General features: G+C 40.0%; 2 protein-coding genes across 9 annotated transcripts in view; both read right to left on the bottom strand.

Annotated features, from left to right (window-relative positions):
- Positions 1 to 2,076: 2,076 nt before the first annotated feature.
- On the bottom strand, positions 2,077 to 11,812 carry LOC103717099 (homeobox-leucine zipper protein ROC3-like). Of its 2 annotated transcripts, none has more exons than XM_088723940.2 (12): positions 11,565 to 11,812; positions 11,087 to 11,386; positions 10,769 to 10,968; positions 10,456 to 10,573; positions 10,085 to 10,273; positions 8,537 to 9,010; positions 8,330 to 8,431; positions 8,019 to 8,231; positions 4,750 to 4,918; positions 4,354 to 4,622; positions 4,171 to 4,263; positions 2,077 to 3,149 (listed from the first exon to the last, which is right to left on the bottom strand). In XM_088723940.2, the coding sequence occupies exons 2-12, from the start codon at positions 11,243 to 11,245 to the stop codon at positions 2,703 to 2,705; spliced, it is 2,433 nt and encodes an 810-aa protein (XP_088580066.2). In that variant the 5' UTR covers positions 11,246 to 11,386; positions 11,565 to 11,812; the 3' UTR covers positions 2,077 to 2,702. The 2 variants fall into 2 exon arrangements, with proteins under 2 accessions (XP_088580066.2, XP_088580067.2); XM_088723941.2 differs by having other exon boundaries at positions 11,087 to 11,307; positions 11,565 to 11,731.
- Positions 11,813 to 15,029: 3,217 nt separating this feature from the next.
- The window catches only part of LOC103717130 (ARM repeat superfamily protein), a 31,238-nt gene continuing 27,660 nt past the window's right edge, over positions 15,030 to 18,607 (bottom strand). For 6 of the 7 annotated variants that reach the window (XM_088723936.2, XM_088723932.2, XM_088723938.2 and 3 more), the window contains 2 exons: positions 18,166 to 18,378; positions 15,030 to 15,825 (listed from right to left, as the gene is read on the bottom strand). In XM_088723936.2, the coding sequence (XP_088580062.2) occupies positions 15,187 to 15,825; positions 18,166 to 18,378 (852 nt within the window). In that variant the 3' untranslated portion in view covers positions 15,030 to 15,186. Of the gene's footprint in view, positions 15,826 to 18,165; positions 18,379 to 18,607 lie in introns of those variants that run through there. The other variant, XM_088723937.2, reaches the window with a different exon arrangement.

Genomic DNA, 18,607 nt, shown 5'->3' with positions numbered 1-18,607 from the left:
GGTCCATACTAAATAGAGAAACAGGTTCAGGCCGCTAAGAACGGCACCTGGTTGAGTCGTGCTGACGCAGCCAAAGCCGGAACCCGCTCCTGGCCTGAACCGACCTGGCTGACCAAAATGACGCAAAATTTTAGAGACTAATATATAAATCTACAAGGAATATTTCTGTAAGAAAAATAAAAGTTGCCCCTTGTTGTAAACTGGTGATAGAGCAATTTTTTTCTAGCACCTACAAAGCAAGATTTTAAAACTTATAGCACTCTTAAAAGGAGGAGAATAGTTGAACTTTTAACCACTTGAACAAATTTAAATAATTGTATACAATGCACTTGGGCAAACTAGTCATGCCTAATTCGAACTTGATTTTAAGGAAGAATTATATCCTCCTAGTCCAAACCATCAACTGTTAAGATAGTCGTGAATGAGGTTGTCAATTGAACAATTTTTTTAGAATATCTCCCATCGAATAGGAGGCCCGATTTTCGCTCATCAAAGATAAAGAGAGAGGCTGACTCCTACCAGGCCATGCACGTATATCGAAAGACGAACGGTACTGCAGATTGGGTTACTTCCTTTGTGGCTCATCACTCAGAAGGTTTTTTCTGAATAGACCATGGAGCTGTGCCTATGTCTTTGCGCAGCATTTTATTTTCTAATTTTGTTGGTCGTCTTTACACTCGTCAGGTGTGAGCCATTGATGTTCCAAAAAAAATAGAGAGAGAAGATGGGAGAGTAAGGAGGAGAAACCTCACAGGGATAGTGACCACAACGAAAATGGTTATGACAACTGCATATAGCAGCAGAATCACTCTTTTGTTAAAACAATCGGTTTCTCAGATAATGGTGGATACCATGTATGCCTAGAGTTTGAAAGGGAGCGGATGAAGGGAAAGAAACCACTTCTACTTTTTCTCTTTTTGCCCCCCAATTTTGGCACACCCAAATCTTACACTATTTCTGTTCATTTTTCTATATGTTTTAAACTGACTTCTACACTAGTATCAAACATGCTGCATGCTATTCTTAGGACTAGGGTTATCCCCTATAGTAGTAATGTAAATAATAAGCCTTCCATTACCTCAACACTTTACGAAATCAGCAAACCTGGTCCCTTTCTACAGAATGTGTTATTTAGGTTCTTAAATATTCATTTAGGTGCCTAAAGATATCCTTTCCCCCTCAACATCAAATTGGTAGAATATGTCAACTTAATGGGGTACTTGTAGAATAGAGACCAATATGTGAATCTACTTGGGGACTTCTTGATAATTTTTCCTTTAGCAACTCATCCTAACTTATATCAAAGCAAATTTAATACAATCTTGAAAGAAAATTTAGTACAACCCTTTAGTTTATGTCATTTACTCCCGATCTTCATACATATAGTCTTGCACAAAATTACACCAGTATTTCACACACTTGTATCTATTTACATACTATGCCAGTGTTTTGCACACCTTATACCAGTATTGCTCATCCATTTTGTACATACATATTCACGGTGCACAAGGATAGGGACCTAAGACTAAACGATTGCATAATTATTATCTACTCAAGGACCTAAAAGTATATTTTCCCACCTCTTGCTTTTGCACATTAATTAGTTTGCACTCGCAATGTGAAACTTGTAGCTCAAAGGCTGGTAAGTAATTACCAGTTCAAAGAGGAATCTCTACATGATATTTCCGCTACTTAAGATATGTTCAGCTCCAATGAGACGGTTGGCCTTCTCCTCCCGTCCCGTCTTCCTGCTTCTTCTAGGCCTTTAAACCGCAGATCATGCATTATCCGGACCCACTGCCATCTTCACTGCCTCCTTCCAAACCCAAACCCTACACCGGCCACCAGCGATTACACTGGCCCCCTTCCCTCCTCAGAGCCACCACACACACACACACGCGCAGAGAGAGAGAGAGAGAGAGAGAGAGAGAGAGAGAGAGAGAGAGAGAGAGAGAGATCAGATGTTGCCATGTCCAGGTGCAATCAGTATTCGATATGATTCTCTCCGGGACCAAACCGGGCTATCGATTCATTCCCCTGGTACAGGAGGTCCTCTCATAACAAAAACCGAGGAGAGGAATCGAAGTAAGGGAAATAATTAAAGACCCAACATAAATGGTCATAATAATTCCAGAAGCATTAAGACCCCAACTACCAATCCAACTTGACATGAAGGAAGCAACTTGGAACCAGCCAAAATAGTTACAGCAAGCCAAACTAAAAGGGTAAGCTACAGCCTACAGAGGCAGGCTGTCAGCAAGCAAAAGAAGTCAATTCCCGAACCAACACCCTCGTTCCCTGGTAAGACCAGATCGCACAATATGAAATCCTTGGATCTCACCAGAGAGCAAGGGTCACGGCTGGTGCGCTCTTGACTCCCCTCCACCACCTCTCTTCTTCTTCTTCTACTTAACTATATCCCAACTAAAACTACTATGCCTCTCGTTCTGTCTCTTTATTACATGGACTCCTACATTCAATGTTCTCATGGCAGTTCTCTTCCCTGCCCTAAGCTGGCGATAACCCGAGCCCTTCCGTTCCGCACTGTAAAGACCACAATGCCCTTCGGAAATAACTAGATTAAAAGTCCACAAGCGAAGATTTGACAAAACCCACAGATAAATGGCCAGAATGCCCTTAAAATCTTAAGGGCATTCCAGTCATTTTCTACTGGGTTCAAGTCATTGTAATCCTTCTCGTGACTACTGCTGCAGCAAGGCGATGACCGGCTCGGCCTTGGCCCCAGCACCGAGAGCGGCGCTGATCTGTTCCACTGCGTTGCAGAGATGGTTGTTGATGGCGGCGACGCTCGACAGGTTAAGCTTCGCAGACGGGACTGTGCTCGCCAGCACCTGAACGGCGACTGTAAGGAGGCATCCGGTGGCAGACCCATCGCTGCCGCAGCTGGCGGCACCGGCGTCGGTGGAAGGAGAGGGGAGCGCATCGGTGGCACCGGTGGTGGGTGGGTCGGCGGGCGAGATGATAAAGCCGGTGGGGAGGAGGGGGATGACGGATGGGTCCTCGCCGCTCATCGCAACTTGGACAGCATCAACATCAATGGTCGCGTACACCACATGACTGCCGCCGGAAGGATGGGTGCTGCTTTCTTGCAGCAGGAGCTCCACGTTCTGAGATGAGTTGCTTGCAGCCTGCAATCCACGCAATTGCGTGCATGCAAGAATGCAGGAATTAGAAACATATCAAGTTTAGATTAATGGAAGGTGTACCAGTGTATGGTGTTGGCTTCCAGGTGGAAGAAAACGTCTTTGCATGGGTGTAAAGATAATTAGGGAAGAATATGTAAACTGATTCATATTTACGACACAAACCGAATAGTCTACTATTTCATGTGGAAGTATACATGGAGTAATGATCGATCGCTTGCAAAGAATAGAAACAAAACAAATAAGATTAACATTGATAAAACTCTAATCAATTATATGCATCCAAGAAAAGTTAAAACTTGAGATATCAAAGAAAAAGGGAAAACATACGGCACATACGAAAAAAGAAAATAAGTAAAAAGATATCAAGCCTTCTTTTTTTTTCTTTCTCCCCCCTTACTTTTGAGGATAAATTTTTATGCTTCTAAGGGGCTTGAATTTTTATGGTCGACACTTTCAATGACATATACTGATGATGGCACCAGCCATTTAAGCATCTACAAGACTAGAATCTAACTTTTCAACTTCATACTTTCTCCCTAAGGTTAGCAATTGAAGTTCCTTATAGGCACGGTATGTTATATTATGCAAAACTACCATTAAACTAGCAAAATTATGTGTTATTGTGGAGATCATAAAGGAAACTGTGGACTCTCTTTTTTCTCCCTCTTCTTAGACCAAGAAACAGCATAACAATATACATTATCAAAACCATCTAACTACGAACTATATTTCTCCTATTACTAGTTACCCATTTCCGAGCCTTAAACATGATAGATCCAAGTAAAGATGATTTAGAGATGACTAAAGCAAGAATTGGACCTTATATGATGTAGAAGATTTGAAGGCACATTAAGATGATTAGGTAGGACAATATTGTCAATCTCATTTTATGGAATAAAGCTTAGGTAATTGTCTTATTTTATGTTCTAAGAAGCCTATACTTTGTTGGCAAAATAACCTAGTTACAATGGCAATGTGTTGTCTGAGGAATATGCAAACTCACATCTATGCGCAGAAGAGAAACACAATTTCTTGGATGTAAGCCATTTGCAATGTGAGCCACCTCATGGAATGAGTTTCCACTGGAAAGAGCAAGCTGCAATGCAAACCCATGCCTTAAAACAAACAAATGTAATCCTACATAATTTAAATTGAAACCAAACCAGGGAGATCATAATCTTTATACCTGAGATCTGCGCTGCTCATCCGCCAAAAGATCAAAGACTTGCTGGTGTGGAAATGGAAGCCACGTTGTGGAAGCTGCACTAAGAATTACTCCATTTGGTTGGCCTGGTTCTGTGTTCTTCCTAGTGGTCACCCTAATGGTGTCATCAGAAGAATCAGACAGCGCTGTCCAGGATTGGACTCCAGAGGCACAGATACTAGCACAGAAGATTCTTAGCATTCTTTGTGATAGCTTCATCATATTCTTTCTTGCCTCCGGGGAGGGAATAACTGAAATGATCAAGGACATGGATGAGATGGACATAATATAGTTTATCTCATAATACTAGAAGATCCACATATTAACACATATCAAGATAAATATCTAATCAAAGATTAGGCCTTAGAGGATGAGTACCTCCAAGATCAGAGATGTTTCTTGCCATGAGGCTTGCAAGCCACTCGCATTGTCGTTGCAAGATTGAGACCCACCGTGTTGCTCCGAATGCCATCCCACTGCTAACAAATTGATTGAAAACCTGATGCAGTGGCTTATCCTCCACCTCCGCATGTTCTACCCATATCACCTGTCCAATAAAGATGAATAATTAAGCAGTGTTGCAAGAGATACCTTCCAATACCTCTTATGCTTTCATAATGTACTGCAGGAAGAAAATAGCATTGGAGTTCTGTTACCAAAACAAATAAATAGCATTAGGTTTGATATTCTCTGGTTGTTTGATTGTACTCCGATTTCACGTATAGTAAGCACATCGAATTCTTTGGGTGAAAAGAAAAAAAAAAAGGTAAACATCGCCTAAGCATGCTTAACTGCAGAATTCTGATGGGATCTGATGCATCAGTGCTAGTATGATTGCATCCTCAAAACACCACCCCAAAAAAAAAGTAACAAATACAAAATGGCATAAAAAGGATGAAAGATGAGGTAAATCTCGGTTGATGATTCAATAGTGTCACAAATTGCCAGTCCAGGTGAAAAGCTATCATACCATAAGTCGCACATCTCTATTGGAAATTATTGGTATATATGACTTTGATTCCTTAGAATCAATCTAACTAAGTCGTAACCATAAATGAGAAGCCCGACGTTATTCTAGAGATTTAAAACCGGTCTTTGAAGTGAACAGATCATGTGTTTATAAATAATCTTTCTCCAATTACAGAAACTTACATCATTTCGCTCAATGAATGGAAAAACTTCCTGTCGATGGTTTTTAACATCAGTGATCATTGTTGATGACACGTTTCCTTCGACTTCAACTGAATCGAGGGATGTATACATGCACGTAACTGTGTTAGATTTATTTATTTATTTGTTCTTTGTTGGGGCTTAGTTAGCGGGAAACACCTAGTTCCATATAAAAACTAGAAATTCACATTCAAGAGGTCCTCAAAAGAAGAAAAAAAAAGTTCGATAGCCAATTTATGGAACAAAATAACGAAATTTATTTTTCAGATTATTGCAATTGAAATTTCATTTTTATATTAGACAAGTTTAACTATTCCTACAAATCAAAAACTTCAGCCTAACAATATTAGATATACCGCTAGCAAACTATAGGCTTTAGATAACCATAAGAAAAGCTTTTTATCATCTTTGATGTGAAGAATAATTTGCCTAAAAAATTGAATTCCCCCTTCAAAAAAATCAGTATGCACTGCAGTTATGCCAGATTAAGCCAAGTATCATACTTAATTAATATGATATTAATATACCTCTTAGATAGTTAGACATAGCCATTATCATGTTTGTGTCGAGATTTCATAAAAAAGGAAAAACGGTCTTTACTCCTCCATTTGCAACATTTCATGTATTCTGCTGAGTACTGTTACATGCATTTCTACTTTCTACTTGGTATAGAAACATATCCACCAATAACATTGGTGTTCAATAACTATAGTGCAAAAAATAAAGGATGAGCTCTATACTGGGGAGAAATGGAGAATTTGAGTCCAACCAAGAAAAGACCTCGATATGCAAGTCAGAACCTAATTCAACTTAAACGCTTGAATTAATGGTTAATTTTTGAGCTCAATGATCCATACTAATCCATCAACCTCTTACTAAGTATTCCATATGGGACTAAATTTTACATGTGATCCTAGAATCTCAACATTCTCCAACCAGTTGAACTCTCCTAGAGTTCGTTCCACTACAACTCTCCAATCAAGCTTTGCCCCCCATTACTCTTGCATAGACGATGTGTTACTACTCCAAGTCAAGAGTCTACACTTCAAGAGCCAAACTTCAACCATCGTGTATTACCACTTAGACCCATAAGAGTTACCACTCTAGCTCACTATAAGACCAAAACTTCATTGTAGTCTCTTATCGTTTAAACCCAAGAGTCATCTGCTCTCTAAGAGCCATATTTAACTGCACCCTGCAAAATTCTGCTTTTTCGATAACCATTCTCAAGCCCATGTTTAAATCCACTGCCTTACTCTATTGAGTCCACTTGCCGCACCCACTCAGCATATTGTGACCACCATGACTTATCTCTATCAACTCAAATATTGTCGTTCTTCACAAGAGCTACCAATTCTTGCAATAACGCAGGACGTCATCCAAAAAAGCTAGTTGAAATATAGTCTTTTGGTTCCTTATTCTCGCACGAGTATTCAGATCTTTCCAGTGCACAATTGATATGGGACCAAATTCATGCTTACACATACTCTCACATACTCCCTCCAATTTAAGACTTGGCATTCTTGCTAGGCCAAGGATCCAGTCGCAAACACCACGATTAGTTTATGGTCCATTCTACAATAAGGCCATTCTAAAAATTTTTCTAATCCACATAGACAATAAGCTTATTCGCTTTAATATATTTATAACAACTAAGGATCTCATTTAAAAAGGCTAGCCAGAATGTATTATTTGAGTTCATTAATCCTACATAAGTATCCAAATTCTTCTCAGTGCACAACCAATATGGGACTAAATACATGCCTATACGGGCTCTAGCATACTCCCCTCGTTTCGGCCTTAGCATCCTTACTAAGGTGAAAGGTTTGAATCCAATAACATCTAGTTACAAACACCACGATCAGATAAGCCCTAAATGGGCCCGTATTGCAATTCTCCCTAATCTATAAGAGATATGAGTAGATATTTTTGGATACCATTTGGATTCTTTGATTTTATATAAATATTCAAGATCTTTCCAATGCATAATTAATGACCAATATTAGACTAAATACATGCCCATATAGGTAAGTTGACTTGCCACACCCACTCGGCATATTGGATCGTCATTCAGTGGCTTTGATACCACATGTTAAGAGAAAATGAGAAATTTGAATCCAACTAAGAGAAGGCTTTGATATACAAGTCAAAATCATTTCAACCTAGCTAAAAGCTTAAACTATTCAGTTTTGGACTCAATCTATATCAATCCATCAACCTCCCACTAATTATCCTACATGGGACAAAATCTCACACATGATCCTCAACACTCCATGCACGTATATAAACATTGTCAATGTCTATAGCAAAATCAAATATTTCATTGTTTACGGTCACATTGATACGAGACTTTCAACTGACTATATTTCACATATTCTATCTTAAGCCTTAATTCTCCAAAGTTTATATTATCCCTTTTGAAATTAACAATAAGTTTCTATGATCAACTATCAATAGAAACAAGCTGGGAGACATACCCGAGAGTACCCATTGGGCAGATCTTGAATGACGCAGCCGGAGGGCCTTCTCCTGTACTGAGGGAAGGACATACCATGGCCATCATGGAAGCCATCGACAGGGAAGTCAACAATCATCCATGTCCCCCCCTCTGAATTCTGTTGGCAATACCGGAAGAAGTAAGCCTCGCGTGCAGGCACCAAGGGAGAAAGGAATTGCAGCTCTGCTTGCATCTGCCCATAAGTACAAGATACAAGCACATAGAACGGATAATTAGCACGGAAGGCTTTTCATTAAGTATAAATTCATGAAGTCTGTAATGGGAGCTTGCCAGATGAAGGGATCCATCGCCATGGGCAGAGATACCAGGAGTTATAACCTGAACTGTTTTGGCCTTTGAAACAATGTAAGGAAATAGTTCCATCCATTTGTTCTAAAAGACGTCATGTAGCAGAGAAAATTAGACATCATATCACATGATACTGAATACATTAAGAGAAAAACAATGAAAAGAAACAGCTGTGGAGGTTCAACTTACAGCATCTAAGAAGGCATCCACCAATGCGATGCTATTCATTACAACTAATGCGGCGTCCCTGGTAGCTTCGGTCCTAAAATCTCCATGGAGTTGCTTCAAATCCATTGGCCAGGGAAACATCCTCGAGTGCTCTTCCAAGTCGAGGACCTCGTTGGCAATGCTGCCATTTCGAACCCAGAGCGGCTCGTTGGTGTGGCACTTTCTAAGGAGTTGGTCGGCGGCAGTTATTGCTAGATCGAGCACCAATGGCTTGTCATGGTCCATGATGAGGATGCCAGAGAAAGGCTGGTGGCCGTCAGAGATTGCAGGCGCAGGGATTCTATCGGTGCAACTCGCGATGGGGTGCCCGTTGAAGTGCCTCGAGGATATGCCCATGTCGAGGTCCAGGGACGATGGCAGGTGAGATGGCGCCGGTCCGAATGGCTGCACTGCCCGGCTCCCATATCGTGATATGATGCAAGATACGCGTTCCAGCTGCAGTAAAAGTAAGTAAAACTTATCATCTAAAGCATATATAATCTGTACCAAAAAAAAACCCATATATAATCATATATACTTTAATAACTTATTATTCGTGGAATTCGGACTTTTTGGGGCATTAGTTTTTAGAAGTTAAAGAAATTGAATAATGAAGAATAAGCGGTGAAGTATTGATATTGCTGGGATTATCGGAAGAAATTTCACACCAATAATCATCGAATGCTACTATAGATGGATCATTCCACTTAGGGGTGAAAGTAGATCAAATAATATCCATTCGAATCTGTTTTCATATCCAAAACTATCCATATATGGATAAAAATTTGAACATTATATCCATATCCATATCCCTCGTAGAAAAATGGACATGGATAGATAACTATCCGATTTGCATCTCAATATTTGATTCCATTTGTAACCCTATTTATTTTTATATAGCACTCATAAACTAAGAAAGATAAATGATTATACTAGCATGCTATTAACTTAATTTATTATCCACTTAGTAATATATTTGATTCTCTGATTATAAAATTTAATTATCTAATTTGTATCCGTATCCATTTAAAATAAATATGGATATAAATTTTTACATCTGACTAACATCCGTGTATGTATTTATATTCATAAAATAAAATAAATATGTATATATATATATACTAATATTCAATCTAATTTCAGCCCTAATTTCATCATTAGAATATGTTGGGAGAAACCTATGTATTAAAAGTGCTAAATTTAATTTGTTTATTCTTTTGGAGCTATAAAAAAAAAAACTATCACTATTACTCGTTTATCTTTCTCTCTCTCTCTTACTGGTTTTAAGGTCAAATGGTGAGTTGGTGACATAGATTAAACAAATCAATGAAGTTACGGTACGAAGAACATAGATGTTGTTTACTAGAAGTGATGTTGATTGAAGTAAGGTCTGTTCGCACGCGTCTCAGTTGGTGCACATGCCCGAGCACCCGTGTGCAAGCTGTGAGGTTTGGGATCGCGTTGGAACCGCATCGGGCACTTCACACGCGACGGCATTGGGGTGGGGGGATTCCGGGGTTTGGTCATTACCTCCTCCTTGAGGCGGGCGTTCTCAATCCGGAGGTGGTGCTCGTCGAAGGACATCTCGCCGAGGATGGCCGGTCCGCCGCAGTTGGGGCAGGCCACGTTCCGGATCGCGGCCTGGAGCTGGAAGTTCTCGTCCCTCAGGCTCTCGTTCTCCGCCCGGAGCATCACATTGCCCTGCCGATCTTGTTGCGCCTTTTGGTTTTGCACAAAACACGACCATCAGCGATTAAAAAACCAAACAAAAATAAGACACCTTTTATTTCTCACGTGTGGGACGCCCGTGCGTGTGAATATTTTGGATATAGAAATAATAATAATAATAAAAACGCGTATGATGGAATAATTCTGTGCGAAGGGGTTGGTAAATTGCGTACCTTCATCTGGGTCCGGCGGTTTTGGAACCAGAATTTGACTTGGCGGGGTTTGAGGCCAAGTTCGTGGCTTAGTTTCAGCCGCTGCCTGTCGTCCGGGTGTGGACATTCTTTAAATAACCTATTTTTAACGTCATTCCAAGTCTTTAGGAAAACTTGAGACATAACCACACTTCTTCCTCTCTATTTTATTTAAAGAAAGCAAAACGAAAGGAATAAAAAAGCTTCTGAAATCTGTAGAAGGGGAGAAATCAGAGAGAGAGAGAGAGAGAGAGACAGAGAGAGGAGATGGAGAAGGTGGTGGTGGAAATCTCACGCTTCCATTTCTTGAATCTGGTGAGCGGTGTGACGGTGGTACCGCTTCTTCTTTTTCGCCGGCGGCGGCGCCGGCTGCTGCTCGTTGTCTTGCTCCTCGCCACAGCTCACTCCGTCCACGTGTCCGCTCCCGGACCCACTCTCCATCTCCTCTTCCTTCCTCCCTCCCCGTCGCATCACCATCACCTCCTCCTCCTCCTTCTGCACCGCACCAAAAACCACCACGAGCTTACACTCCCCTCCCTCGCCACGTCTTACCATTTTAGAAGATTATAAAAGAAAAAAAAATATGGAAAATATTTAAAGGAAGAGTACTGACCGGGACTATAGAGGAGAAGGGGTGGAAGGAGGGCATGTTGCTCAAAAACCCGAGGCTGGGGTTTTGGATCGGTGATGAGTAGAGCGAATCGGGGGAGACGACGTTCGCTCCGGCGCCGCCTCCAACCATCGACGACAGCACCTGACAATCTCCATACATCCTTACTTCCCTCCCTCCAGATCCCAACTCCTCTCCTCCTCTTCCTCCCCCTTAAAATAATACTGAAAAAAAAAATCGAGATGATCCAAAATATCAATCTCTCTCCTTATCCCATGACCGCCGCTGCATCCGAGACTTGAACTAAATCACAGAAAAGAATATACAGAAGAAGCGATCATGAAATAAGTGAAAAGAGAGAAAAAGAGAAGGGAGATCTGGGAGCCGCTGTCAAGAGAGAAAAGAAAATAGGAGAGAAGGAAGAGAGAAAAAAAAGTGGGGACAGGAGAAACAAAGGAAAAAGTTAATGGAAAATAAATACCTCTGTTGGCGTTTTTCGGGAAAAGGGTGGGGAGGGGAAGCCCTTCTTCTTATCTTCTTCTCTCCCAAGGTTTTTTCTTTTTTATAATTCTTCTCTCCGGCCCACAGTTGTTGCTTTGCTTGCTTGCTTGCAGACCGGCCCTTTGGTTTCTTTCCTTCTTCCCTCCCTGTCACACCCTTAACTATTTCTCCTCCTCTCAAAGGCAAAGGCAATGGCCTGCCTTTCTCTCTCTATTTTTCTTCTCTTTCTCTCTCACTTTGCCACCACATTTACTAGGTTATTACTAGTTTTTACCGTACGGGGTAAATGCGACGTGAACAGGACGGGGCAGGAAACCGATCACCCGCCCGAGAATCCGCCCCCGAGATGAACCGCCACGTGCCAGCGGGCAGGGGGACGTTTTCTCCGGTCACCCACCACTGGAGAAACAAAGTCAAACCCCCTTGCGTGCGTTACTTCCAGCTTTGCTGTCGGGACTTTCTTCCCATGGTCTTCTAATCCACCGCATGCCACGCGGATAGGCTCACCCGGAAACCGCCACCCTAGAGATTGAACAGCTCTCTTGATTGAACGGACAAGATTTGTTTGATTGGACTCCGCGCACCGCATCAGTGGATAGATAAGACGAAGGTGGAGGACCCATGGAGACTATCGTCTAATATAAACGGGTTGATTGATTAAAAAAGTCAGCTTCAGATCCCCAAGTAACCGACTGGTATATGTTTTGATTTTTTTTTTTTAATGAAATGTATGGTCATAGTCTTCAGAGCTTTGACCGTTGAAAAGTTAACTGATTGGCTGCTAAGTTTTACCGTCATGATCATGCAAAATGGCCCTCTCTTTTTTTTTCCCTCGAACCCGGAGAAACACAATCTTGAGGGGCAAAGACAATGAATCATGCATGTTTTGCAAAACTGGAGTATGATATTGTTGCATTCTTACCATTTATGTGTGACTCCAATTTTGAAGCCTACCATCCGACTTAACGTGTTTTTGCCGGATTATTACCAATGTAATCATAAAAAGCGAATTTTTCGAAAATTTTAGACCAAGCTTCCGATAAACTCAGATTTTCGGCCTCGCAATATATTTTTCTTTTTCCGATACGGCTCGCGACCTAAAAAAATTCCAGCCCACTCGCCACGGTCCACTTGTTCACTCACTGCTTCAAGTAAACCACTCGATGCTCTCTCGCAATCGATTAGTCTCCTGACCATCCAAAATTCTCCGGCTCGACAACATTGAAGCGGTTTTCATCCTATAGCCGACTTTCCTGTTGAGTTTTGTCTTTCGAATTTAGCTTACAATTGAGGTCAGTGAGAAGCTTGTAAGTTTTGCCTTAAGCTATAGGGCTTCCTAGGGATCATAGCATGTCGGAAATCGAGGGGGGACATACTGGACGTAACTTCCAAAAGCAGGTAATTTATTACATGCTTAATTTGCTGGCAAAGTGTATGGAATCTGGAGATATTGAATACTGATTCTTGAGCTCATGCATAGTTGCCTTAACATGCAGGGGGTGAGGGGTAAGCTAGTTATCTCTGATGATATAAGATCATTATATTTGATATTGATTAAAAATCTCCAAATATCTACTGCGTTTAGTATTTCATAAGAATCCAAAATCACTAACCATAATATCAAAACTACCTCTTATATATTCCATCAAATATATTTATTAATTTTATTAAAAATACATTAATTATTATGATAAAATTAATAATAATTCTATAATATAAATATAAAATATAATCATATATATATATATATTTATTATAATAAATAATAATATGAAAATAATATGATTAATAATACATTATAATATAATATATAGCATAAATATAATATATGTAATATCTATATAATATTGTACTCTTTTTTACTGGATAGAGATATTTTTATTTCCAAGTTCTTGCCCAAAATTATTGTCCGACAATGATCTTGGATAGCCAACCTCAAAGACAAGTTTCTCATGCCACTGAGGTGGTAGCCTAGTGGAACGAAGCCTTACTTCCAACCAAGTAGTTCCGAGATCGAAACGCACGGGCGTCGATTAAATTGTGGAGACCGGATGCTCCTTACTCGGACACGGGGTCTAGAAGGCTACTGGTCCGCTGGTAGTCTCGGTGGTGCCGAATCTGACGTACTCACACGAAGGGTCCGTGCTGGAGCCTAGAAGGATAACTGAGCCGGGCCCACGGGTGGGGAGGGTATGAGTAAAATCGGCCGAGGTACCAAATATATGGTCATTTTTGCCCGCATCGAACATTCTCATGGTGAGATGAGGGCCCAGTGGGGGCTGCTACGCTAGGGTGGGCTTGTCCCCCCCCCCCCCCCCGCGTTCAGCAAAAAAAAAAAAAAAAAAAAAAAAAAGACAAGTTTTCCACTATTAGATTGGACAGTGATTTGGAAAACAAAAGTAATTTGAAATCACTACAACATATAATCATCATGATGCAAAGAAACAGATCTTATCACCTCCACCAACGTTACCTCTATCTACATCATCCTTAATTTTGAAATGATCACTCCATATCAAACAAACCCCACATGTTTAAATGCCTTACTGTGAGCATAGATTGGTGGACCTTGGAGACTTGGCTCTATCCTGGAAGAATGGGATAGGATAGAGGGTGAGGAATTGTCCCTCCCACTTTTCAATTTTTATTTTTTTTATTGTATTCTACCTACCTACCTATGTTATTTATTTATTTATAGAGAGACCCATACAAAAACTACACATAACTTTTACGGAACGATATCTCAACCATATCAATAAGTAGCCAATGCCGAGGCAAACCGATGTATCGGTTTATCTCGATTGAGATTTATCCCATCTAAAAACTGCACAAAATCCAGCTTACTCAGCATAATATGCTTAAAATAAAAAATTATGCCCCGATTTAACCTCTCATTGTTCCCGTTCGCGACTGCTCTCCCTAATGCATCTCTCCCTTGCTGCAAGCGAAAGGCGTTGCTCGCTGCTGACGCTTCTCGCTGATGATCTACCGTCATCCATCCACCGTCGCCGCCCCTTGCCTGCGTCCTTTCTTCTCTCTCTCCCCATCACTTATATCTCCACTAGCCGCCACCAAACCCATCTTCATCGGACGGGTTGGGGAGCATTTAAGAAATATTTGCCAATATATTCGTACCATATTGATCGATATCTCTGGATATTTAGGTTTATAATGGCCAAAAAAAAAAAGAGGCAATATTTTTAACTTGTATACTACTAATACAAACCCGCATGCCAGAACGGCTGAACAAGTCGAATATGCAGTCCTACCGGAACGAGTCATGTATGAATTCCCACCAGGAGACATCTGCCTGAACGACGGTAGAAGTCGAAGCAGCGGCCCGGACCGCCTGAGATGAGCAACTGCGTTCATCTAAATACAAATCCTCCACATCTTAAAGAAACAAACCAAGCCGCCCCATGTACCACAATCAGGCCCTGATTAGTTTTGTCGCAAATGAGATACTGTTGTTTCTGTCATTCTGCGAAAAAGACCGCACCTAGTATGGGAACGTCACAACCCTAAAACAACTTAATAGTTTCTGGAATATACACCAAAACCATTTAGAAATGGTGCATTTCTTTCAGAATATGTACAATTTATCATGTAAATACTTCGGAGAGCATCCTTTTAAACACTATGTCCACTGACAAGGGATCTACATCGAAACCAAAACTTGCTCCTCCATACTGCAGATACAGGTAATCCTTTGAAGACACTGGAGGAGGCAGAAGTTGAGACATCCCAGTTAGATCCAAGGCCGGTGGCGAAGGTACATCCTTCTTATTCACGGAGTAGTATACATCAGCTAGAAGAAGCCAAATAAGGTCAGAATCCATGTGGGCAAGTCCTGATAACGCCTTTATAGAAGCATCACGGAGACCTGTCCCACCACAGTAAGCAACCCCAACTACAAGGCCGCTAACCTTCTTGAGAACTGTTCCTAATGCCGAGGCACTCCTTTTATTTAAAGATATCTTGGCAATCATGTCCAGAACTGCTACCTGGATTTTCTGATTGGAGATCTCAGCCATTGGCTCTTCTGAGGACCCAGATCTACTTCTATATGGAAGAAGTAATGAATTTTCATCTTTTGCTTGTATGGGTTTTCTCCGAAATGGTGAAGACATCAGCAGTTTCCAAATGATAGGTCCATCGCTATGGAATCGGCGAATGAAGAAATCTCCACCAGCTATCTCAACTGCTTCGCTCAGCACAATTGTGCATCGCCTGATGACAGCCTGAAGACAGTAACAGATTCCGGTTGTACTAAATCTTGCGGAAAGAAAATGGAAGAAACACCTAACAGATTAGCTGTATATATGGCATTTGAGGAACAACAAACAAGCATACAGGAAATTTCCATCATTCTCCATTAAATATTAGCTCATGCATTACAGAGATCAAACAAAAGCTCCAATAGCACAAACATCCTGTAGAAAGAACTGATTGTTTGATGTTTAACCATAATTAAAGGGTGCCCATATATCTCACTTATTTTCACAGCTTGCGTCAATCATCAACCCTATATACCACTACTAAGTCTGTTTTATCTCGATTACAACAGCTTGCAAATACCTGTTATCCCAGTCCTTTGAGACACGTGAATAGCCTGTCCTTGTCCCTCCCCAAATACTTCTCACAGAATTTTAAACAATAATTATATTTTAGGATATAGTTTTAAAAAGGGAGTTTTGCAGGAAACATCCCCTATTTTCATTTTCACAAAAAAGGCTCACCTTTTATCTTCTCCGGAAACAGTCCATATTTTGAACTTTACTGGACCATCATATTCCTACAGACATGAGTACTAATAACATTTTCCATGTTCATCACCCAGCATTGCATGCATCTGTCACAATATGTTCATGCCCATTGGACTAAACGTGTGCATTCATTTGAAGGAAATGGCAACAGACCATTTTTTTTAAAAATAAATAATAGAGGCAATGTATATTGGTAAAAATAGCAATCAATCGTACTTTTCTGCAAAATACCCTTTTATAAGTTATTATCTATGTTTTCTAATTTCTATTTCTCTTATATTCTTTCTATTTCTTTACAATCTTTTAACAATTTCTAAAAGGAGTCAAACTGCTGCTACCATATATGATAAACCTGTAGTTTCCAAACAATACAAGATGCTCTAATTGCTATCAATATTTTGCTTTAATTTCTATGTATTTTATGATTTTTAACCTTTTTCCCTCTTTTTTTTTTTGAAGGGCGGTTCCAAGCAAACAAAATTGCTGCAAGTGCTATTATAGAAACTCCTGGCCCAGCCAAAACCAAAAACATAACCAAGTTTCAAAATTTGCAAACATGATATACATTGTTCATAAACATTTATCTTCAGTCTCGATGAAGGCAATCATGTAAAAGTTTCGTAGAATCTGCTTCACACTATGGCAGTCAGAGTTTAAATGAATTATGACGTTGGCAACGTGTAACTACAACTGGACAAGGCTGAAAAACTACATTAACCAAGTAAATTCTTAGTCAATGAACTGGAAAAAGAAGTAATTCCAGGAAAAAAGTTCAAGGCTACAGAATAATTACTGATTGGGAGCAAGAGATATGGGAATGCTTAATGAACAGCAGGCGAGTATTTTTCACACATTGCAAAAATGACTGGACCGAGATCAAGAGCATTTAGAGCCAAAGGGCCAATACCACACATAGAAAGTTGATGCAAGACAGAGCACCAAGAAATTAACTAAATAAGGGCTAAAAGTAAACATACGATAAGTCAAAAGAATTAACTTAGATTAAAATTGTTAGGTGTACCCAAGGTTCGCTATACCAGTACCGGACCCCGTACTGGTGCCACACTAGCATAGTATCAGTATGGTACGGTATAGAATTTTTTTGGCGTACCGAGGATTGGTACGCCACCAGTACCGAACCGGTACTGTATGCCCGGTACTGTCCGGTTCGGTACGTTACGACATACCATGGGTGTACCATAAGGACAATATATCATTACAAAAACACATTATATTCTAAATGTTCCTCAATCATGCCACTGTCCCTATGAACAAAACAATTAATAATGTCATTATGATTTACCTGTGTATTTTAAGTGTTCATTAATCATGCAATCTTCTATATGAGCAAAATATCCAAAATACTCTTTATTGATTAATAGTCTACCAATTATGTTATTATGAATTTGCTGTGTACTTTAAGTTCACAAATCTTCCATATCAGCAACACATGATCATTGAGATTATGATCTTCTACATGAGTGCCTTATTCAGTAATAGTCTACTTCGAGAAAAGATGGGGTCAAGGTGGATGATAAATGTGCAAGAACCCATAGTCTAACAGTCATATAGTGCTGAAGAACTTTTGTATGGAATAAAAAGCAAAGTGCAAGGATGAGCACATTCTATCCAGCTATGCAAGTGTGTAAATAACCCCATATTTCTCGAAACAATGAAAGTGTGTACTGCTTTCGACAAACATAACCGAACAAACTGTGACCATCTCAACAAAAGTTGGGCACTGGTGAAATAGAAATTAAAGTGCAATAGTTCTTATTGAAAATATTCACAACAATAAAGTACAAGATAACTCACCACCGATATCTTATTTTTGAGGCAAAGAATGAAGTAAGGCCAGATCTTGTTCACTGCTGGAAGCAATCTGTTTTCATCTTCTTCATCTGCAGCATCAACAGTGTCTTGAAGATCATTTAATAACAATAATTGCATTGCTTCCTCAATTGCTGCTTTTGTTTGTTTCTCATGCTCATAAGCTTCCTCCACTTTTGCAAGGGATATAGTAACATCCTGCAAAAAGATTCTTATTTTAAATTAGTAAATCAAACACTAAGCAACGAACTACTGAAATCTAAAAAGAGAGAATAAATGATAAGGATGTATTGTCCAAACAATGTTACATAAGGTACGAGTTTATCAGAAATTAACAAAGATATTCACATTTTGCACACATTAAAAAGAAGTTTCAGATTACAACAAGAGACATCATTACATTATATAGTTTAATAATTCCATAAAT

Source organism: Phoenix dactylifera, chromosome 6, assembly GCF_051530095.1.
Source record: "Phoenix dactylifera cultivar Ajwa chromosome 6, Ajwa_hap1_PhDact_Kaust_v1.1, whole genome shotgun sequence".
NCBI classification, from domain to species: Eukaryota; Viridiplantae; Streptophyta; class Magnoliopsida; order Arecales; family Arecaceae; genus Phoenix; species Phoenix dactylifera.
Note: the sequence above shows the minus strand (reverse complement) of the source record. Positions and strands in the feature narration are given on the sequence as shown.